Source organism: Psittacula echo (genome assembly GCF_963264785.1).
Source record: "Psittacula echo genome assembly, chromosome: 4".
Lineage (NCBI taxonomy): Eukaryota > Metazoa > Chordata > Aves > Psittaciformes > Psittacidae > Psittacula > Psittacula echo.
In genome coordinates, this window is record NC_137738.1 from 6,715,174 (window position 1) to 6,739,567 (window position 24,394).

At 43.9% G+C, this 24,394-nt stretch overlaps 1 protein-coding gene across 1 annotated transcript in view; it reads right to left on the minus strand.

The window, feature by feature from the left end:
- The window catches only part of TTBK1 (tau tubulin kinase 1), a gene marked incomplete at its 5' end in the record, with an annotated part of 65,373 nt that overhangs the window by 23,024 nt on the left and 17,955 nt on the right, over positions 1–24,394 (minus strand). The window contains 8 exons of the mRNA XM_080616123.1: positions 2,494–3,052; positions 5,565–5,740; positions 9,348–9,567; positions 10,534–10,688; positions 11,632–11,757; positions 12,176–12,268; positions 13,651–13,716; positions 23,552–23,656. Of these exons, the coding sequence (XP_080472249.1) occupies positions 2,494–3,052; positions 5,565–5,740; positions 9,348–9,567; positions 10,534–10,688; positions 11,632–11,757; positions 12,176–12,268; positions 13,651–13,716; positions 23,552–23,656 (1,500 nt within the window). The remainder of the gene's footprint in view (positions 1–2,493; positions 3,053–5,564; positions 5,741–9,347; positions 9,568–10,533; positions 10,689–11,631; positions 11,758–12,175; positions 12,269–13,650; positions 13,717–23,551; positions 23,657–24,394) is intronic.

The following is a 24,394-nucleotide window of genomic DNA, read 5'->3' on the forward strand; positions in this document are numbered from 1 at the left end:
CTCCTCTGCACTTCACTTTCCCCGCTGCAGCATCTGATCATACTGTGCTCCCTCTTACACCCACAGTTTCAAGAGGACACGACCATCCCTCACACTTGCACTACAATATCTTTCTTCCAACAGGTTCATTCAGTTGAACAAACATGTGAACTCTACATGAGGATAACCTGGGGAACTACAGGTTGTGCAGGCTGGAAAGGCCACGGAGCAAATCCTCTTGGAAGCCATTTCCACACATATGAAGGAGAAGAAGGTGACTGACAGCAGTCAGCATGGAAATACGAAGACATGTCTATGGAGTCAGGCTGAGAGAGCCGGGCTTGTTCAGCCTGGAGAAGAGAAAGCTCTGGGGACACCTTAGAGCAGCTTCCAGTGCCTAAAGGGGTGACAAGAAAGCTGGAGAGGGGCTTTTGACAGGGGCCAGTAGGGACAGGAATGGCTTTAAGGGGGGACGGTTTAAACTGAAGAGGGGAGATTTAGATGAGATCTTAGGAAGGAATTCTTTACTATGAGAAAGGTGAGGCCCTGGCACAGGCTGCCCAGAGAAGCAGAAGGGCTGAAACTAGATGATCTTAAGGTCCTTTCCAACATTAACCATTCTATGATTCTATGAACTTATTCATGTCCCAACCAACTGTCTGTCCATCTCTGCTGTACCCAAGACTTCTGCTTTTCCTGTAGGCACCAAGTCATTTTTCCTTCGAGAGTCAGCAACCAGTTATGTGGCAGCAAATGGAAAAACATGAATGTCATCGTAAAGCTGTGTACACAGAGGCAACTGAAGGACCCCAACATCAACAGAAGCACAACTAAATCCTGGCCAGCCAAAGAAGTCCACTGCTGGTCCATATGTACAAAGCTACAAAGGAGAAACTAGAGGGTATTTCAGAACATAGCAGTTACAAAACTGCTGGAGAACCAAGGCTGTTTAATGTATTAGCAGATACGTATTAGTGATATATGTATCACTAATGTATTAGTGAGCCCCACAATCCCATTCATTCCTTTTTGCTTCATTTGTAAACATCCCTGTGCAGTGATAAGCAACCTTCCTAGCATCAAACCCAAGTCCCTCAGTCAGTTCACACAGCAGCGTTAGGTGCCATGGCCAAGAAGGCACCTCCAGCCTACTTCAGCTACACTAAATATGTCAGTGAAGTGTCTCTGCTGATTCTTACAGCTCGCTCTTGCCACGTTCACTGCATCTTGCAGATCATCTTGCACTGATCAGCATTGTAAGTGTCCAGAGCAAATTCATACACAGACCCTCCCATATCTCTGATCTTGCCTATGCAACCTCTAGGTATCTAGGTTATCCAACATATTGACTTTATACAGCAAACACCTCCACCTAGGAACCTTGCCAGTGGATGCAGCCTCCATGAGAAGCATGTACTACTACTATTTCATGCTTAGCAGGCCAGTCCCACTAGTGCTGCTGTCAGTATTAATACCCTTCTTGTAAATGCTGCAGCCTCATACACATTAGCAAGCACAACAGGGAATGGGAGATGGAGTTACCTATCTTGCAGACTGCACAAACACCTGCTGTAGATGGGTATCACCATGTACATGACCTGATACTCGCCTGCTCCTTGCTGCACTTGTGGATCCCATGTGCATGAGAGATCTTCATTAACATACAAATACAAAAAGCCCTCAGGAGAACAATTTTATTGTCTCTTGCAGTGGACACTGTGACAGCCTTCTTCTGAATGTCTGAGAAGTGACGATTAGATATGATAGAGGAACTGTGAACCTAAAAGTATACCACGTTTTTTCAGGTAATCTAATAAACTACCTCCCACTAAAAACTGAACCTCTTTATATCACAGATGACCACAGGAGAAAAAGAAAAGGCAAAACTGAAAGAAAAAAAGCCCTCTACAACTATCTGGAAAAAAGACAGTAGGTCAAGAACATTTCTGTGAGTAAATACCTGGTAACAGCAATGCCAGCCACTGAAGGAAGGTTGATGGGATGTGTGTGTTGGTTACTCTGAGCTTTATTAGGTATTTAGAAGAAAGTTTCATTTCAGGGAGTTCTTTAGTTATCTGCATTGCTGCAGGCCTGCCCAGTGCTGATGGAGAATTAGATTAGAGGGCATTCTCTTGCCACACACTGCTGTTGCTGATGAAAAACTATGTGGAGAAGATTTACTAGCAACACCTCTGTAGAACTAAGCAGTTATTAACAAAACACTGTGGGAGAGCAATAAGAGAACTGATTAAAGATAACCACAACCACAACAGTGCTCTCCTCTTGTCCCTGTGCCAAAATGGCTTAAAGATTTTGATAACAGCGTGTCCTCAGTAGGGGACAATGGTACTAGCTATAGGGAGCACTTCTAAGGTGTTCACAACATTTGCAAGTACTGTCAGAAAGAGTTTCACAAGACCATCCATGCTTGGAATCATAGACTTCTCCAGCACAGCTGAGGTCTCCTAAGATGATGATATGCTAGGCAACAAGATACAGACCCAGGGATCTTACCTGTCTCTGAGGACCAGTAGGTTCAGATTCTCGTCTCCTTTGTCGGATAGCTGGTGCTGAATGTAGGGGGGAGTGGGCTGGACTTCCTGTCTGCTGTTCATGTTTACTGTCAGATACTGTTTGAGAAGGTCCTTCATGTCTGTGGGAACTGTCCTCCTCAGTCACAGGCTGCATACCCCGACTTCGCCCATCGTGCGTCTTCGGCCTGACAGCAGCATCTGCCCCCAGGCGCCTTCTCTCCTCACCATCTTCAATTGGTCTTAATTCCTCAGGCTCCTCATCCGTGGTCCCGGAGGTGCTTGGCTCAGCACCTGGGTGGAAGTCCTTCAGCTCTGTCTCCTTATCAATGATAACCCATTCCTTGCTGTCAAAGTCCTCTTCCTCTGCAAGTGGCACTGAGCGGAAAGCATTGCTGAGGGCTTCATGTTCCACTGAAGCAGACACATCCATCCGACCACTTGCCTGCCGGTCAGCCTGGCCAGTATCAATGGACAGCATCTGGGCTGGCTGGGAAGAGCACACGAGCCGTGATGGAGAGCCAGGTAAATCCATTCGAGATCTGAAGACAGAACATGAAGCCATTAAAAATACATCGGGTTTGTGTTAAAGTTAGGGATCGTAAGAGCTGTATAGTCCTTCTCACACATTTCTTGGTATGCTTCAGAAATACAAGCTTAAGCAAAAGTATTTCTTCAGAACCTATGATGCATAAAGGTATTTGCCCTAAAGTACTTCAGTACGACAGCCAGTTTGGCATCTCCCTTCCTTGTAGATGACAGAAGCTGTGGCTGCCCCATCCCTGGCAGTGCTCAAGGCCAGGTTGGATGGGGCTTGGAGCAACCTGGTCTAGTGGAAGGTGTCCCTGCCCGTGGCAAGGCATTGGAACTGGATGAGCTTTAAGATCCCTTCCAACCCCAACCATTCTATGATTCTAAATACTAAATCTACTGTCTGATTTAACAGTGTCTCTGCTGACCTCCTACAACCTCTTCAACTGCACCGTGTTGTCTCTGTAGTGGCCACTGAGGCACTTGTCTTTCTGCTCCAGTGTTACGATCCATGCTTCTCATTTGGCCTGCACCTGCTTTACTTCCCTATCCCAGAGGGTAGCAGCTTGCTGCACAAACCAGTGTCTGCTGCCCAGCAAAAGACAGCTGCAGTGTGCTTTACCAAAGGATTTCAACCAGGACCACGCAGGAGCCTTGCAGACTCTTCTGGGAAAAATATTCCATGTGTGAGAAAGCATGAGGGGCAACAGGGAAGTGAGGAACCATTGGGTGAGGTTTGCTAAGCAAAACTGGTACCTTTAACAATGTGGAAGGCCAGAGCTGAGATGGAAAGAATTACAAGCAAATGAAATATTTGTTACAAAGAAAGAGGAATTAGACAAGGAGGTGAACCAAAGGGCGATATAGAGGAAGTTGTAAGTAAAAACAAAGCCATCTGATGGATCTGAAAGAAGCAGGGCTGCATTTGTTAAAGTCTTACAAATAGATCATTGTGAATAGGGAACACTAAATATGCAAAGAATGAAAAATGACCTATACTCTGTGTGTGTGTGTGTGTGTGTGTGTGTGTGTGTGTGAAGAACTGGATTTTAAAGAGCTGTTGCTAAAAGAAATGAATAAACTCTGGATTCAGCCAATGTCTTCATCTGTTCTGCAGCAGAGGAGAGGCTCCTGGAGTGGAAGAATTTCCCAGTGCTGGGATTCAGGTCTGTGTTGTGAAAAGACACAACCAGGATAAAGGGAAGCCTGTGTGGCAGAGTGAGGCTGTATTTGCACCATGCTTGGTGCAGGCTACTTGGGAGATGAAAAAATATTTTGATTTTAAAAACAGGAGCTAAAGGAAGAACACAGGAGAAAGGGACGTGTTTTGGAGAACACACATTTTCTATATTAAGCTAGCATGATGCTGAGTAGACAAGGAAGAGTGGGAGAAATAAAGGAAGGGCTTAAAATCTATTCATATATATATTCAGTGAATATACAGGACTAGCGTCACTGACTGTTATAAATGGCTTTTTTCCCTTCCTATTTTAAATGGCCTTTCTTTGGAGCAAGGAAAGGAAGAGGTAGCAAGACCCAAGATTTATTATTTAAACCCTAAATTATTAATAGCAACACAATCAATCTTTCCTGAATTACAGAGAATCATTACAGCTTCCCACAGCCACCCAGGATAAACCGCTACCTAACAGATTGGGGTAGTGCTAGAGGCACATCTTCTCTCTAGTTCTTTTTGATCCTCTTTCACTTCCAGCTACTGTTTCCTTGGGGCTTTTCCCCTTGGCTGAAGTGTGACAGCTTGTCTTCAAGAAGAAGACCTGTCTCTCCCCTATCTCTTCTACAGGGGCCATTTTACCTGTACATCCTGCAACCACAGCCCATGCCCTGACTTCCAATGGGAGGAGGAAGACAGAGTAACAAAGGGTGTGAAGGGAGTTACCAGCACCAAGTGCTTTTATCTTGTAACACATCTTCTCCAACACACAATACTTTAAAAGCTGCTTTCGCTAAGCTTGCTTTTTTGTTTCTTTGCTGTGGATCTGAGAGAAGGTATTCCCATGACCCTCAAAACCTGGGTGTAATGTGTACTTTTCACATGCAAATAAGTACAATGCTATATGCTGGAGAATGAATACTATTAGTACTGTTACTGGAAAACAATGAAATAATGGAACCCACCAGATCAGGATCTGCCAGCTAGCTCCCAGAATACATGTGTCCCTGTACATACCCTAACAAGATCCGTTGTTCCCTCCCATCTCAGGCCACCCTAAAGCTTTGTGACTATCCACATTATCTCTGATCTGATGCTTTGCCTTCCCTTTGACAAATGTCACCCCCTCCATCTCTGGAGTTCTTCCCATCCAGGGACAGATTAAGAATCATTCCCACTACCTCTCCTTATTAAGAGACATGAGTGTCTCATCAGAAAGATCATGAAGCTCATGAACACCTCCCACAAGAAATGAACTTCCAGTGCCTGGATCTAATGGTTGTGTTGGTCTCAACAATCATTCCTCAAAACACTGCTAAAAGCCATGAAGCTACAGAGGGTGAGCAAACCTTCTTTCATGTGGATCTGCTTTGCCATCAGCAGTGGAGAGGCGTTCTGACTCCGGGCTGTTCACACGGCGGTACCGCAGGGAGCGTGCTTGGGCGGTGGGGGACTCCGGAGGCACTCGGACAGGGGAGCTGGGGCAGACACCATTTCTCTGCTCCTCTTCCACCATGCACTGAGTCTGTAGGGGGGTAAACACAGACAACCTCAAACTCTGACCAAGCACATTTACTTCCCATCCTTCACTGTTGCTCTGTGGTTTCTTCTAGGATACAGTTCCAGCTGCATTTTCACAATCTACACTGAAGGAATGCAAGGGCCCATATGCCCTGGCAATTATCTAGTATCAAACAAGGTATGGATTTTAAACCCATTCAAATATTTAAACATCTTTATAAAGTAGCCTTTGCACTGCAGTTATGCTGAATAGTCAATCCAAAGTGTTCTCATGGGCTTACCTACTTCACACAGAAACCCTGGTTATCCCAGATGCCTAAGAGCCCAGGTTCGTCAATATTTCTCTATGTGTTATATTGCAATGTACATACTTTCACTTTTGATGAACTTGATATGTCTCAGGCATCTCTTAATTCCCAGGGTGGTTTGGGATTTGTGTGGTTTTGTTTCTTGTTTTAATCTTGGCCCTCTAAACAAAGTCCTCCTGGACATACACTTAACCATAAGGTCTGTAAGAGCTTTCCACGGACCCAAGGTCATGCAGGGACCTGAACATGCTCGAGGTCACTTGGGAGCACTGTGTGTTCATACTCTACTAGTACATATTTTCTGTTTTCATATGGCCTTAGGGAATTTGATAGGTTAAGGAGCAAAAGTAGGTGACTAACACAGCTGCCTTCTGCCTTCCACTGTGCTGCTTCCCCCCAGAAGACCTGCTTAAGCAAAAGCATAGAGGCAGAATGGTCCATGGGCTGCAGTAGCAGTCTAGGATTTGCATTCAACCCTGCTGTGCTGCCTGAACACGACAGCCACACGCTGCCTCTGGGTGGGGATGTGCATTGAGGTGCCAGTGCAAGTTCCTAGTGTGGAGAGTGTTTACCCTTCTCTGCAGCATGCCCTGCATTCATTTGTCCTCTATTAATGCCAGAGGCTCTGAATGTAAGCAGGCTTCTCAGCAAAATGCTGCTGATAAGACAAGTTGCCTTTGTACATGTACTGTGTATATGGCAAGTCAGTCAGTGTCCATAAACGAGCAGATCAAAACCATCCAGGCTGGGTTTGGAATGCATACTAAAAAGCCTTTGCAGGTAGGGAAGGTGGAGGACTTTCAGGCATTGTAGGAAAAGCAGAATAGATGCCAATGATTTAATCTGTAACCTATTCAGGCCAGGAGAAGGTTAATGAAGGTCAAATGTATTAGTGAGAGGAGCAAAGTGCTGATGTAACTGTAGAGTAATGGGCAACTTGGTAATACCCAAGAGCAGAGAATTGGGGGGGGGGTGTGGGAAGGAAAGAAGAGGCTTCGGAGAAACACAGAATGAGAACTTTGATCCACTGGAGGAAGGAGAACCAGAAGGAGGACTTAAGAGAGGTCCGTGACAGTAAGCAGGGAAAAAACTGTCCTTAGCACAGAAATGGGAGAAGTGGGATAGGAGAAGATCTGAACTGTGTGAACAGAGAAACAAGGATGACCTTGGAGAGGTAGTGGGGAGAAAAAACATAGCAAGGTCTACTCCTCACCTAAATACAAAGAGCAAGACAGGGAGAGCCAGAATTACTTCTGGTGCTACAAGACTAGAAGATGACGGATGATTAAGCTGTAAATAGCAGAAGGGTGTTTTACACACCAGCTGCCTTTGCAGTCCTGAAAGACGCAAGGGATGCCTGAGATCACAAGCAGAGGTGGGGCTTTGCCCTTACAGATCAAATCCGCAGCCTCCTTCTTTTCCTCCATGTGGTGACTGTGAATAAAAAATAAAACCTGATTCTCTCTCAGAGAACAGTCACACTAAAGATAACCCTCACAGAGAGAAAGGACAGACTTCTTCAGCTTTGGAGAGCGTGATGCCCTGGGCTCCATTTCACAGACTGCTGTGTGGCTACAGAACTTGTCAGAACTGAAGTGCTCACTGCCACGCTGACTAACTCCCTAAGCTTCTTTGCCAGTACACTGACAAGAAATAGCATATCTCTTGGCAGAAGAATCACCTGGTCATGCTGTGGATCTTGTAGAAACCTCTCTTGTCTCTAGCTGTTGTTATGACAGGGCTTGCAAATGACAGCACTTGGTACCTAAGCCATGACGTACAACTAGCACGCAGAAAGGACATTTGGGGCTCCCCCATCAACACCTCAGTTGGACTGAAGAGCACCAAGGCAGCTGGTGGTTCAAAAGAACAGGAAAACACATAGGAGTTACTAGGACTCCTCTGTAATACTACTTTTTTGGGGCTATGTTGGGGAAACAGAACTGTTCCATTCTGCCAGACTGTTCTTATCTTATGTGCCTTCAAATGAGAACTTCTGGGAATGCACACAGTTCCCCTGATAGAGATGAAGAACTAGGGGGATGCCACTGCTAATGTTCCATACATATAACATCTTGATCCAAGTGATTTGCATTGGAGAATTTTAAGCAAGTTAGATGAGCCTATTTCTTGTCCAAGGATAATGTTTTCTAATAAGACTAAGGATAGCGGAGATATCTAAAGGGCTGAAAGGATTAACTTTGTGCCAGTACAGACCGAAGTAAATTCTTGTCAGATACAGAAGTCTGGAAGATTTAACACGCTAGCCCATTAAAGACAGGTTTGTGAAGTGCATCTGACACACCCTGATAACATCTTAAGCCTGTTTGGTGAGGCTTCTCTGTTAACAGTCTCTGTATGTATCCCACATCATGCCATGCGACATTCTGATTTTTAAATCAGAATTAACACAACAAATACTAATTTACTTACAATATGTAAGATGATCTCCTAAATAAACTAACTGGCAGATTCTCATACTGAACATTTACTAAGAGATCATCATTCAGTGGGAATGCTTCCAAGAAATTAGGTAACGCTTACAAGAAACGACTGAGAAACAGCTTAGGGATTGCGAGGAAACCCAACTGAAGTATATATACTTCCTGCAAGCTAAAAAGTCTAATATGATCCCAGAATGAGGAAAATCATAGAATAGTTAGGGTTGGAAAGGACCTTAAGATCATCTAGTTCCAACCCCCCTGCCATGGGCAGGGACACCCCACACTAAACCATGCCACCCAAGGCCTCATCCAACCTGGTGGATAGTTTCTCTAGCTCTTCACAGGGGTGAAAACACCATTAGATGCTCTTTATAGATTGTGCTAACCTTAGAATAGAAAGTTAAAAATTGGAAGAGAAAAATCAGTAATGATTCATGATGTAGAAAAACATGGCTTACGAAGACATCTCTGATTAAATGTATTTAACCAAGAGCTCAGGACACAATAAAATCTTGGTTTATGATTTCCAAACCTGGGACATTTCTGATATTGTATCAGCTATGCAAGGACTAGAATTCCACTGCTTGAGTTAGCAAGATCCTAGATATTGACATAATGATTGTACAAACGATTGGCTCCAGCATTATTTGCTCCCAAAATGTAATTTGCGTGAAGATCCAAATTAATCCCAATGGCTTTGTGGAAAAATTGTTTGTAATTTCCAGTTTCCACAAGGATATTCTACAGTGCTTTTTGGGCTGCATTACACTGGATGCAGTGGATCCAATCAGCTTCTAGCAGTCTATGAATACACTTCCCTAAATCCGACAGCCACCAGAGGTAAAGAAATGTTCTTTACTTTGCTGATGCTGATCCTGAGTTTGTTGCGATTCACATCTGTCTCTTCCCAAACTTCCCCCTCATTGAACGCAGTGTTGGGAGCCTGACCAAGACCTTCTGCTGGCCGGCCTGAAAGAATGGGAGGAGCATTCTCTTGATCACTCAGATGTTCACCCTGCAGGACATCCTCAGTGTTCTCACGCAGCAAGTCCCCAGGCACCGGAGTGACATTAACCACCCTGTGGTAGAGACAAGAAGTAAGGTTAGTTGTACTTAATGAAGGAGGCCCACTGCTCTGCCCACAGAAATTCCTCAGCAGCTTTTAGGGTTGAAATAACAGGCAGGCCAGCATTATCGCAGAAATGACAACCTGAAACAGAACAGGAGGATTCCACCTAACATATAGCCATGAAGAGTGGGCTGGATCAGTGAAAGCATCTTGAGACCCTTTATATGCAGGCTAAAAACTTGATAAATGCCAATTACACAGGATTTAGCTTAGAAGAAACTTCCCCTCTTTGCATGAGTAAATGAGGCTTAAAAGGCCTTATAGTTTTTATTTTCTAAAACATTAAGCTTTTATCTTCTATAGTATTACTAAGGACTATCATTATTCCTTAATGTCAGCCCCCACAAAAGCACCAAGACAGATCAGTGAACTATGCCTTATCAACTTTCGTTTGGACTCGTCTCCATTTCTGAGCACCAAGCTCTGTGTACCTTTGCAGCAGCACATGAAACACCCCGTAAAGGCCGATGAGCTGTATCAGGGTGTGACGAGTGCATGCGTTCTGCTGGATTCAGCTCACTATCAACCATAAACCCACCCCACAGCAAGGCAACAACTGCCTCACAGCAAGTGCTCTCACAGGAGGTCCAGCCACGTATGCTGTATAATATGCAAAATCTGCAAGCATATGGGCTTCATCAATCTGGCCAAAGATCTCCAGACATCCCTTAATGTGACTCCAACCCACACACTCATCCCCAGTAGAAAATGTGTTTTCAGGACAGCAAGGGTCTGAAACTGGGTTCCACCACTTCAGATATACGTCAGTACACATGAAGTCAAATCAAGTAGTGGCTGCCATGCAGCTCCAACTTCCCAGGATCATACAGGCCTTGAAACATTTCAAAAAGCAAGCTGATACTGAGCTTATCACTGAGGATGTCAATAGTCTGACTTGTGCAACTGCAACACTCACCCAAACATGGCTGCTGTTTGCCTGGTGTTTTGCTGCGGTGGGGTAGAGGTGCTAGTGGACAACAAGACATCTGTACCAGCCTTCTCCCAGTCAAAGGCTTCATTTTCAGTGATACCTCTTTCTTTCATGCTGTTCTCGAAAACGGACATGATTAGCTGGAATAAATTCACAAAAAAGACAACTTATGTGAAGCAGTTGAGGGTGGCTCTCAAAAAATCTGAAGTATGAGCATGAGGACCAGGTACAGCTTATAATCTCCATCTTGCCTATGAACGGTACCAAGAAATGAAAGCAAATGTCATCAAGTGAGTGGAGGGCCATGAAGATGCTCTGAGGGCTGGAGCACTTCTGCTATGGAGACAGGCTGAGAGAGCTGGGCTGTTTCAGCCTGGAGAAGAGAAAGCTCTGGGGAGACCTCAGAGCAGCTTCCAGTGCCTAAAGGGGCCAACAAGAAAGCTGGAGAGGGGCTTTTGACAAGGGCCTGTAGGGACAGGACAAGGGGGAATGGCTTTAACCTGACAGAGGGGAGACTGAGATGAGACATTAGGAAGAAATTCTTCCCTGTGAGGGTGCTGAGGCCCTGGCACAGGGTGCCCAGAGAAGCTGTGGCTGCCCCATCCCTGGCAGTGCTCAAGGCCAGGTTGGACAGGGCTTGGAGCAACCTGCTCTAGTGGAAGGTGTCCCTGCCCATGGCAGGGGGTTGGAACTGGATGAGCTTTAAGATCCTGTCCAACCCAAACCAGTCTGGGATTCATTGATTCTATGACCATTGAGCTGGTGGCACAGGCTCTTTGCATTTGGCAAGCTGTGCTAAAATTCTGTTACATTTAGAGTATCTCAAGACTTTCGTGTTTTAATGAAAGCCAAAAGTACTCTGATGCTTTCTGATCTGGAGTATGGGATTATTCTGGACAGGCTGGTGGAAAGAGAAGAAAAAACTTTTGAGCTGTTGAGGAACTCTACAGTCCAATCTTTTTCTCCTGGTCCTAGGAAAGGTATTCCTCAGCCAGATATGAACATGTGCATGGAAATGTTAGAAAATCCAAATGCCAATCCAGAGTGCCATGTAGCACATTGGTAACAAAGAAAAGTTCCTACCTGATAGTCTGGCTTGGTGAAGTAGTCTAGGCTTGCAATGTGATCCAGAAAAAGGTGGAACTCTGAAGGCATGTGTTTCAGCAGCATTCGGTGTTCATACTTTTCTTTTATCATGCCAACCTGCTCCTGGAAAAAAGAAAATATCTCAGGGCCAAAATCTCTTCTATTGCTTCATATTCATACAGTCTTATCATTCCTGGAACACTGCCTCTTAGACTGAGCACTGTGTCTGCACACGTCTCCTGTTTATTTGTCAGCCTTTCCACTTTTTTTGTTTGCTTTTCAAGAACAGAGTCAAAGTTATCTGATCAAATGTGGTTAACAACATGCATAAGAAAGTACCTAGCTACCCAAGTAAGACAAGCTCTACACTGTGCATCAGAACACACAAAAGCAGGTTAGCATCCTGCAGCGGTATCTGATGACAAGCAGGCTCTGGCTTTCCTTTAGCAAAAAGCTGCACTTAGCTGCAAGAGGAATGATAAAGAGTCATGATAATAAACATGCAGCAGCCTATCATAAGCACAGAGGTGAGGTTTCCTACCTTATCTTTGATCTTCCGCCATGGAAGCTGACCAACCGCGAACTCCACCAACATGTAAAAGAGGGACCACAGATCATCATGTCTACCCATCTCCTGGAGAAGAGAGAGATGAAGACTGAGGAGCAAAGTTCCCTGCTGCTCAGGAGTCCGGTTGTGCTCTCCAGATGAGCTACCTCATTTTACAAAGCAGGAAGAGAAGTCATACTGCCCATTCAATGATTAAAAAAGCCAGATTAGAGATGCAAACCCAAGCATTTATTAAACTTGGCAATGTCAATACAATCACCTGAATAACCTCATTTGTTTGTTGTGAAAAGTTTTCTATCTATACAGCAAAGCCCAAGTTTTCCAAAGGACTCTCCCTCACTGAATGTACAAGAGGGAATGTTTATTAATGGGATGTGAAATAACCCAGATTAAGAAAAACAAACCCCAAACCAACAAAACCCCAAACTGTGTAGAAAGTCTTCAGCAAATGGGAAATTGAAACACAGGGATTAAGGCTGAAATCGTCAAAGCACATGAAGTAATTTTTGGTGCTCAACATCCAACGTCTAGAATGTGATTTCTCAGAATAGCATGCATTATACAGCCATTTTTGTGTCTAAATATACCTTCAGCTGATGCCAGCTACAGCTGGCACTATTCAGCTCTTCCAAAAATGGTACCTCAAGTTTCTCAGTGTCTCTCAGGAAACAAAATGAATTCATGATGGTGTTCAACTGCCCTCCCCACATCACACTTTCTATGCTCTGCAGCCAAGAACTTCTTTCCCTAAAAAAACTTGAAACCTCCTCCTGTGTCACAGGTCATCCTACAGAGTCATCCCAAATGAGGCTGGAAACCTGGAGGTAAGCGAGGAAGGCTGAGTTTCCATCTTGCAAGCACTTAGCTACAGAACCAGAGAACTTCCTGTTTACTGTCTACACAGAAACATAAACTGAATAGGATGAACAAGTGTTTCGAGCAGAATGTTGAATGAGACTTCGGGAAGTGTTTAGAATTAAACAGGCCAGACACTGGGTAAATAATGGATATTTTCAGGGAAATATAAACCTAGCTTTCACTACGTGGCTCTGCACCTGATGGCATGATGTTAATATTACATATTCCAGGTGGAGAACGGATCTGGGGACCTGGCACCTGGTAAGTCACAGCCAAGTTCTGCTAGAAACTAGCAGAAAGCAGCCTGGCATTTAACCTGGTTTCCACTTTAGTGTGGTTTGGGTTTTTTCCCCTTAAAGTGTCTGATAATGCAATTATTCAGGCTGCTATCTAGAGAGGATCCAGTAACTGAATCGTAACTTTGATTTCACAGACAACAGCCTTGACCACCTCATGGAAATCATCTGATATACTAACTTCTGGAAAAGAAAAAAACCAGAACTCACGCCTCTTACACCCTCTGCTCCTGAAAACAGGTTTCTGAGGAGAAATAACTTTGCTGTTGGCTCCTTATAACCCCAAATACTCACTCGGTTTTTGTGTGCATTCACTGAGGCGTAGCGGACCGTTCCTCGAAAACCAGCGACGTTGCGGGGCTGAAGGAGATGAGAAACATCTCAGTGACAGAGCAGATTACTAACCCCCCTGTGCAGCTAATTCCTGAGAACTCCTCCTCTATACTATGTCATATGCGCCCAAGGAATAAAAAGCTCCTACTTGCCTCCATCTGCTCTAGCAGCCAGCATTCTCCAATAGTGCATTTCTAGAAAGGCTGATTTTACAGAGAGGGCAAGGTGGTGACAGTGATAGATTAGAATAGTAAGAGTCTAGGCACAGAGCTAAGAACATTATCCAAGATCATATTTTCCTTTTTAAATTCCAGATTAAGGGACAAGCTGATAAAGAAGTGCAAGTGCAAAACAGAGCTGTGAATAACATGAGCTGAGCAAAGTCTGAGGGCAGCCTGGTTGGGACGGGAACAGGGATCCCTACTCTGACACAGAGCCATAGGCATTTACTGGCACTCTTGTGAGACTCAAATCAAGAACCTCCAACTTTCAGAGTTCTTGCTTTTTTCCTAATTCTTCCCTGTATATTCTAAACCAGGTATCTATTTTTGCTTTGTCTGACTCTCCTGTTCCTTCTATCCTCAGCTTGATATAGCAGCCTTGGGAAGAAGGCAGTGCTCCTGCGACTGTTCCTCTGTGCTGGAGGCTTTCTCTGTTCTGGGGGCTGAGCAACACTTCCAACTCTTTCCATTGCTGCTCCCACAAGAACATCATACCATATGAATTCCTTTACTGAAGATGTCATTGTTCTGAGAAAAAATATGCTTTTTAAATAAAGGCATCCACAAAATCCTTCCAGCTTAGCTAAGAAGCACCAGTGTTAACAGCAGTGCTTTCAAAATTCATGTGGCAAAACTGGGTTCAGGCCCAGCCACCACTGGGCTAAGCATGGGCAAAGAACTAAATGGACATAAAGATCCTACTCTAGCAGGAATCTGAGCACATTAGTTAACAACTCTAATTAGGTAACTTGCCCCACTTAGGTCAGTTGATCCATGTCTGTTCTTTTATCTGTGCCTATGCTTCCAGAACTAAGCCTAAAGCTCTGCACTTTTATTCTAAGGCACCTTTCTATCAGTTTAAATACATACAATTCAGTTGCTTCAGCTGGATACAGGGAAGTTGCTCTGAGTTTCAGTACTCTCAGAAAAAAGAAGACGGTTTTTAAGCAAGTTCACCATACCACGCTACTAACACACTCCTGAATGGTGCATAATGCAGCTCTCTATAGTGACTCCAAGCAAAAAGAGTTACATCTACCTTACAGCTCCTTTATGCTAATCAAATACTTCATGAGGAGAACCCATATGCATACCCCATGCACTTAATGCAGCCTTTAATCTTGCAGTACTCCAGCTTGAACTATAAGCTACTTATTTAGCAGCAGGTAATAGTCAAGATATTCCATTCATGATCCATGAACTTCATCCCTCCTGGAGCACACATTTAGGATTCCTACTGACAAATGACTGAAAAACAGTTTCCAGAATTCCTGTGATTTCACTGATGTGAGTTCCTGAAAAGCAGAATACTGGCCAGTGGAGTATATCTGTTGGAGTCAGCCATCACTGTAAATGTCCTTTGCATATTCAAAGAGGATGTTCCTCTTTTCCATTATAAGTGGAAGACAGTGTGTTTGGATACTTTCCATGGGCCATGAGTGTATTATGAGCAATTCTAATATGCAACCCCTGACACTTTCAGAACAAACATTGTTCAGTGTTTGCAGTCCATGGGAGTTTGTCTTTCATGTTCTTTCCCTACTTCAGTGTCTTCAGTTATCAGCTGTGTATATCCTGAGGCAAGTACCACAAGTGCTGGTTTCAGCACGGTTGGCAACGTCTCTGAAAACCTTTTTAGATCAATACTCACTATTTCTGGCAGACAGGCTATCTCTGCTGTCTTTAATTAGATCTATTCTGAAACCAACTCCAGGCAGCTTGCAAATGTATTCCCCTCCTCTTTCAAAAGCAAGCCAGAAGCTCAGCCATCTTTTAACTGAGCATGTCCCACAGACAACACAGGACACTTCACCAAGCCAGTCCTGCAGCTGAGGATAAAGGGCTCTCCCCAGTCTTCTCTCGTAGGGTACCTCACTGCAACTGAGCAAGACTACGCAATTTATTTGACAGGATGTTTAGAGCTTTCAATAAACCAGGCAGATGTTGTGTGAACAGCATCTTCTCATAAAGGTTTCACCTCTTTCAACCATATCCGACCGCCCAGGCAGTCACACGGCAGTCAGTCATGCCTTCTGACTGTGTCACTGATCATTGCAATCAAATATTTCCATGGCTATGGAGATACTTTGTTTTCCATTAAAAACAGACAGCTCCTGTCTGAGCTTCTATTGTAGCACATGCTGCCTACCCAACTGTTAGTGACTTCTTTTCTGAACTCATCAACATTAATTTTCCAGATGATTTCTTTACATGCTTCATTTCTTCCAGTTAATAAATTTCATGCCACCACTGCATTGTCCAGCAGTGGAAAAAGAGCCTAGATAAAGCATCCTTGCTGTCCAGATCAGTCCACATTTGACACAGAACTGAAAGTAGAAATTAGGAACTTCAGGCTATGGAATAATATTTAACCCAACCTATTTGAATCCCCCAGATTGTAAGAAAGTAACAAACTGAAATACAATTTAAAACCATACATGATTTTTTTCTTTCATTTTTCCACATCAGTATTACCATCAAAAATGTTACTTGGGGTAAAGTGCATCTAATCCTGCATTCAGATTGTGTCTAGCACAAAGCTAAAGTAATTTAGTATACAGTGCTGTTAGGAAGATGATCAAGATATGAAGTATATTGCACTGTTAGAAGCTTGGTTTAAAATGAGTTTTAGCTTGGGAGAATGCATTAGATCACTACCACAGAGCAAAAATTACACTCTGTGTTTCTTTTAGTACATTAGCAATGAACATTACCTCACAGACAAAGACAGAATTAGGTAATAAAATCCTATAGGAAGTAGATGCATTGTTCCAAATAGTGCCCTTTGGCACCCATCAGCTTTTCATCATTCTCCAGCTCAAACACTCATGATCATTCGTATTTTAAGTGCCAACCCTTATGATTCATGGCAAATCTGTCTTTCCTGGATATGCTCCCTTTATGCCAAGAGTGCTCATATTTCCTCATTAATCTGAATCTTTCCTCATGTCTCAGTGGTTCCTAGATTGGTATTTTGGATGTCCCAGTTTCCAGCTTCCTTCCTAAAAACTTATGTTTGGATGTCAGTATTTTCCTCCTACTGTTTCTTATGCCTGTGGTATTTATTCTCATGGAACGTATCTGCTGGTTCTTCCTCAACATCTGGAAGCCTGAGGTACAAGCACCCCATGAGATCCACCACCTTTGCCACTGGCAGGCCTGCTGTCATCTAAGATTATTGACCCACCACTCCTGGAAACAGGGAAAGGATTTCCAGCAATTCCAGTAAGAAAACGAGAAGAGAACGCAGATCGAAGAGAAGGTGGTAACGGGAGAGAGGAAATGCCACAGATCATGGAAAGCATTTGGAGATACATCTTGGATTGAAATGACCCATTGGAAAAATTGTGATAAGAAGGAAAAGTGACAGGAAGCTTTAACTACTAAAAGGAAGTATCTCTCTGACTTCTAGCACTCTTCTGCTTCCATCAGTTAGGCTCATGGAGGAGATGCAGGGATATGCATTTCCACCTCTTCTGTGGAGGCAAATTCTGCACCTCTTAAATGTGTTTTACACTAATTTAAACAGCAGCACTTTTAGTATTTTATGCCAATGGGGAGTCAGAAATGACTTAGAGGAAGCTGGAGCCAAAAATGCAAGAGGACAGAACTCCCTTCCTCTGGCCTCTGCAACAACAGAAGTGACAAAACCACAGTCCCTGGCACCACCCAAATGCCTGCCAGCCCCTCAGGCAGCATCCCAAGTGTTCTAGACCTCTGCAGCACATTTAGGTGGCTGTCACGATCCTGCTGAAAGACAAACGTATCATGAGGGGAAAAAAGAAAACCAGGTGTCATTCGGACTTTGGTATATAACAAAAGCACAAAACAAAATGAAAACCCAGAAGCATGGTGATGGCTCACTCACAACTCATAGCAGAGATGGTTACGAGCAGCGGATGGGAAGCCAACGCATCAAACACAGCCTCAAAAGAAGAGCCCAAAAGAACTGTAAAACAGAGAGAAACCCAAAGAAAAACATGATAAAAACCAACAAAATGAGAAAAAAATTAAACAGAAATGAATTAAAAAACAATTCAATATTGTATCCCTCCAGAAACCTGGGTCTCCTGCATAGCTGTTGCCATCTCCCAGCATCCTCCCCAGGGCTGTTGGTCCATGCTGAATTTAGTTTCATCTAGACCCCAGGCTTTGGGTGAGCCTGTGGTGTGTGAGCGCTGTCAAGTGGTGAAAGGGGTCCCTCTAGAGACCGATTTTCCCCCTGCTTACAGATCATACCTAACAGTATAAAAACCCCCAAGCTGAGAGGAGAGATGCATATATCCTAACCATACACCAGTTGTATGATTCTACTGTGATTTCCCTTCCTAAAGTTGTCTGGGGCCAAAAAGAAATCTGGAGAGGGGCTTCTGACAAGGGCCTGTAGGGACAGGACAAGGGGGAATGGCTTTAACCTGACAGAGGGGAGATTGAGATGAGACATTAGGAAGAAATTCTTCCCTGTGAGGGTGCTGAGGCCCTGGCACAGGGTGCCCAGAGAAGTTGTGGCTGCCCCATCCCTGGCAGTGTTCAAGGCCAGGTTGGACAGGGCTTGGAGCAACCTGCTCTAGTGGAAGGTGTCCCTTCCCGTGGCAGGGGTTGGAACTGGGTGAGCTTTGAGGTCCCTTCCAACCGAAACCAATCAGTGATTCTATGATTATATGGCAGTTTGAAAAAGAACAGAATGAAAGTCAGTGCTGCTTTTAGGCCACATGAGCAGTCACTGTATCTTAAGATGTGAACTGCACAGTATGGAAACATGAGGGCCACACTGATCAGAGGCAAGAGCTAGTATCATGTATTATACAGCCTTAAAACTCACTTCAGTAAACTGAGGAAAGAGCTGGGAGACACCGATTCCAACAGAAACCAAACAATCACGAGCAATCAACTCAGTGGTGTTTCTTCTGAGTCTTACTATTCCTCTTCCCTAAAAATGTGCAAGTTCCAGGAACTCTGCAGATTTCACATTGACTTCAGTTTTGAGACAGTCTCCTACTATTCTTTTCAAAGCAAAAGCCCTGAAGGAGATGAGTTTAAATGACACCTTCCCTTCTTTATTTCAGGAGAATTCAAAATTACTAATGGATTTTACCATCAGAAGAGACCAAGGTAATAATTTTGTGTTTCCAGACAGCATATGCCAACCACCTCATCATGCAATGCCTGCTCCAGAACCTGCACTGGAGATGAGGATGCCTTTCTCACACTAGAAACACGGCTAATAATAAGCATTTTTTTTTTACTCAAAGGCTTATTCCAGCTATAATCCTATTATTCAATTATTATCCAATTTTTAACAAGAGAATTTTGGCCGCAGAGCTGCACTTGTTTCTTACAGGCATGGTCCCACTGGGGAACATGCAGTACTGAATATCTCTATGGAAAGCATGGGGAATGCCGAATAAGGAAGAGAAGTTCTTCATGAGCTGTATCACAGAGCTGAGGGACCACTGAAATTGAAATATTTTGGAGAGTGTTGTAAAGTGTTAATCACATTTCTTTGGGGATTTACAGCTCATAATGCTTTCCTGGAGTCAGATGGAGAAGATGACCCTTTTCTACTAAAAGGAAGACAAGAGAGAGTTGTGGCAATCGCCAGGATGCAGCAGAGCTAAGTTCAAACCTCTCCACCCCTCAGACAGAAATGAAACCCACACCACCCTCCTTCCAGAGCACACCCTCACCCCTACCCCACAGGGTGCTTTGAGATGCAAGTCTAAGAACATCCCTGTTGGAATGGACCCTTCTTGCACAGAATAATCAAGTATTTATTAAAAAGAGAGAGAAACGTAGGCACTCTGTAACCTGGCAGCAAATACACTTACCTGATTGAGGGGAGACTTAACCTGCAATCCAATTCAACATTCACTTGCCCAGGTGGTGAAGCCCTTGTTCCCTCACCACCAGACATAATAATAGTTTCCTGTTCCTTTGTCTGCAGTCCCGTGGGAAAAACAATCAAAGCTTCAAGTGGAACAGCACTGACCAGAAGGAATGATACATCCAGATATATCCCCCCTGCAGCTTGGCAGCAAAGGCACTTGGAAATGGAAAATGGGATCGCAGTTCCCTGCAGGTATACATGGGATTTGAGCCTGAGATGTCCTTCGGTTTCCCTCACCCCTATAGCACGAGAGCTCTAATCAGAGAGCTGCTACATAAAATCAAACCACCAACAACCTGATGTGGATGATCTAAGGTCACCCTCACTGAACCAGGGGAGGAAAGTAGAGAAACAACTAGTTGTAACAAGATACAAGAGTCCCTGCTTGCTAATACATTTCGAACTCCATCAGCTAGCCTGCTTTTCATACAGTTCATTTCAACTGCACTGGCTTTCCGTAGCTGCAGTGTTTTAAACTGGAACATGAACTCCCTTCTCAAGTCCAAATTTGCCGCACCAACAATAAAAGTAACAGCAAGAACCTTTATGTAATTTGCACAATCTGTTTTATAACTGACCCATTCCCACAGCAATGGCATTTCTGTAAATATATTAAATGTGAGATATTTTTAAAGACAAAGGTCCATTTTGTTCCCTTTCCCCATCTCTGCTAAACCTACGTGACTCTGCTGCGCTTTCAGCCTTTTCTTCAATTACCTTTTAACCATACGAAGCCCAAGACAAAAACGATCTTTTCTTAAGCAGAGTACTACAGCTCCACAAATCTGTTTATTTGACTGCAAAATGCTCATCTCTAACATAACATTACAGCTTTACATATATTTCAAGTACTAAACAAGTGTAAAAGCTACTGGGCTTCTAGGTTTGAACATTTGGGTTCTTACGATACAGGAGTTCATACCCTTTATGCCATTTTACAGCTCATTTTCCAGTGTGGGGAAAACTACTTCGTAGAAAAATGTATCACATATCACACTCTCCTAATACCTTGTTCACTGCAGCAAGGTTTATTTTTAACACTAGGCAGATATTGTGGAAAAGAAATACCTTTTTCTCAGTTAGCTGACACATTTCTGCAGCCTTCATCACGCTCGTCTGAACAGGCTATGCCCTGTCCTGCCTACGGCATCTTCCTTCTGCTCCCTGACTCACAGAGCCGCCCTCACAGCTGAGCAGTGCCTTCAGCACAGCGCTGCAAAGTGCTGCACTGCAGTTGGAGCCACGAGGAGATCAAGAGCTGATCAATGGGCTGCAGCTGACTAAGCGAAAAAGATGCTTGCTGAGCAGAACAGCCCAGTGTCAGCTCCTGCAACAGGAGAGAGGCTCCAGGAAAAACATGGCTTTGCCTCTGTTTCCAAATAAATAATTAAACCAAGCTGCTAAATGCTGGACCACTTTCAATTGCTATTTGTGGAGCCACAGGGAATATGTCTCTGAAAGCAGGGTGTCGCAGGCAGAGGGAAAGAATAAAGCTGCCTGTACTGCGTGTTCAGGACACAACTGGCAGACCTGAATAAAGACCAGTAATGATCAAGGAGTTATGGTCCAAAACTTGTCCTACATTACCGTGGACCACATGTCCCTGCCTGTAGCAGGGGATTGGAACTGGATGAGCTTTAAGGTCCCTTCCAACCCAAACCAGTCTCGGATTCTATGGTTCTTCATGGATAAAGAAACTGAAAGAGAATGGAGAAAGAAGACTACCTACTGGCTTGAAATACTCTTTGGTGAAATAAATGATAAAAAAGAAACAAACTCCTCCTCCCTACATGAAAATCTCATTTCATACTGCCCTTCACCCCCATCTCCTTCCTAATCCTTAGCCCATTCCTTGGGCAGCAATCCACCATGCTCCCCCAGGTAAATGTGTCAGTCTGGTAAGTGGGACTCAGACGCGGAGTCAGGCAGCAGGGACACAGATCAAACAGCTCAGTGACTATAACATAACGTTAAAAGGAACTGAAGTCAGTATTTTTTGTATCAAAAACCCCTACCACCTGCTGCTTGGCGAGGGGGAACATGTACCTTTGGTTTACAAGACTTCACCCCCATGATCCTCCCACAACACAACAAACCAATTACCATTTTCAGCTGAGGATGCTCCCACCCCTCTGGGGATCCCTTTGTCTTTTTTCAAGACAAGATTATGTGTTATTAGTTCTTCCACAAGACCCATCTGTGGCAAGCAAGCAACCAGCATTAAGACCAACCTTCTCAGAGCTTTGCATCCTAACCAAACCCCACCTCACCCACATGAACCCAAGCAGGACACAGCCTGCAAGACACGCGGAAGTCTTTTGCCCTGAAATACATCAAGGCTGGATGGAGTGCTTTCCCAAAACCAGGGCCTGGGAGTACTGCCTAAGGATGTAGCAAAATAAAAGCAAAGTAATTTTACTGGGAGAAAGGAAGAAAAGAGAGGATCCAAAAGAAGAGACACCTGGAACAACTGGTTTCTTTAATTTTAAAGACAAAATACTGTTCAAACAACAGAACTTGAAGTACACGTGTACCCATTGCTTCACTGAAGCAATGTAGAGATTTTGAAGAAACCCTGTTTCAACCTGTAGTGGGCTAGAACTCTAACTGCAGAAAGAGAAAGGGAGTGGGGCTGCATTTTGCAAAGGGCAGTGTGGAGGAGGGTTATCCTTAAACTCAACAGCATGAACAAGGAAGACCAGTAGTACATGGTGTGTGTCTTCTTAAGAATAAGACGTGAACACAAGCGTTGGAATTGCTCCCATCTACAGCTAAAAAGAAAAGGCTTTTAATGTTCAACTGAAAAGACAGGGAAGAAAAAAAGGAAAAAAGAAAAAAGACACAGAATTTGCTCACTGATCTTTGCTTTCTTCCCACTCCCCAGCCATATCCTGCACTACAGAATCTCTGAATTTAGCGCTCACATTGTCCATGTTTTCCGAAACAACAGTTATCCTGCAGATGGAAAAGATGTGCAGACCCCAAAGGTACAGGCTTAGGATGATAAACAGAGATTGTCTTGAGCCCTCCCTGCTTGAGCTGCGTTCCAAAATAAATCTAGGAATGCTCTAAATGGTACCTAGAGCACCTGAAGCTTAATGTATCCTTATGGGTGACCCCACATAACACAGTGCTGATAAAGATAACACCACACGTCATGTGGTGCAATTATGCCCTTTGCCCTTACCTCCCCTCCAAGCAGGCACACTGAAATCTGCCTGCCAAGAAATCTTGTCAGAGAGCACTGTACACAAAACCAAAGCCAGGCAAGGCTGGAACAGCATTACAGGTTGCAGTTCACAGTGAGCTCAGCCTCAGAGATCAAGTCAGCCTGTAACTTCCAGCATTTTAACTTTTTGTCATGAAAAGCCTTGAGAACACATCAACCTTGTTCCCCAGATCACAGAGGACTGAACTAGATCGGTCCTCTGGGACTACAGAAATTACATGGCCAGCACTGGGCTCACCCTCTTTGCTTGGCCATTACATACTCAGGAAGTATTGAGAGCCTGTGGAAAACATCATTATCTTCTATGAAAAGTTAAAAACCAAAGCCACACACCTTGTAAGACAACACCAAGCATCCCTTCTTAGATTCTCAACTCAGTTGAAGCTACCTGCTGCATCTCACCTTGCAGAAAATGCAGTCAAATATAATGACCAAGCAGAACCACCACAAACCAAACAAAACCCCAAAGCTTTCCACAACTAAGCAGCTGCAGAAGTGGAAAAAAATGACTTCAAATGTACTTACTGGCCGGACTTCACCAGTGGTGTTGGTATACTGACGGGCCAGACCAAAGTCTAACATATAGCACTTCCTGTACGTTGAAGGCAAGCGGCCCATGGCAAAATTGGACTAGATAAAGAAAGAAAACCAAAACAGTTTGATACCAGAAACTTGGGTAAGAGTGACCATTTAATAACAAAACTTTGTTACATAGCCCCACACACCTCTGGTGGAAACATAAGTCAAAGAGAAGAATTTGAAGATGCATCTTAAACTCCTGATTAGCCAATCGCTGCCATGTTAAGAGGTTAACTTCGCAGACAAATGACTGTGGAGTTTCAAAGTAACTAAATTTCACATTAGCTTAACTAAATTTCAGCTGCTACAAGAAAAAGTGAGAGCTCCATCGCATGCATACCAGGCTGGAGTTACTGTAGACAAATGCTTCTGATCATTCAGCTGCCAGCATGCTTTATGCTGCCCTAACCCCCAGAATCTCCATCCACTATACAGCATTACCTCAACTGATTTAAACATTCAGACAACTAAAAATCACTTGGTTTGGTTCCTAGTAAATAAACTAACAAGCAAATAGAGCAGCTTTTTTTTAACCCCCCATCTTAAACATATCTTTCACCATAAAGGATTTGTGGGCAGTTACATTAGTGACTGATTTTCACCTGAATCTGATCAGCCAAACCCAGCTGATTTTAAAAGCAGCAAATGATTTTGCTGGACGGAGGGATGGTCTTAGGGACCAACAAGTGTAGAGGTCAAATAGTGAAGAGCTGGAAGAAGACTGGCTCCTACAATGCGAGTTGGAATTACTGTGCCTCACCAAGGCAGATGACCACCATCGTGACTGTG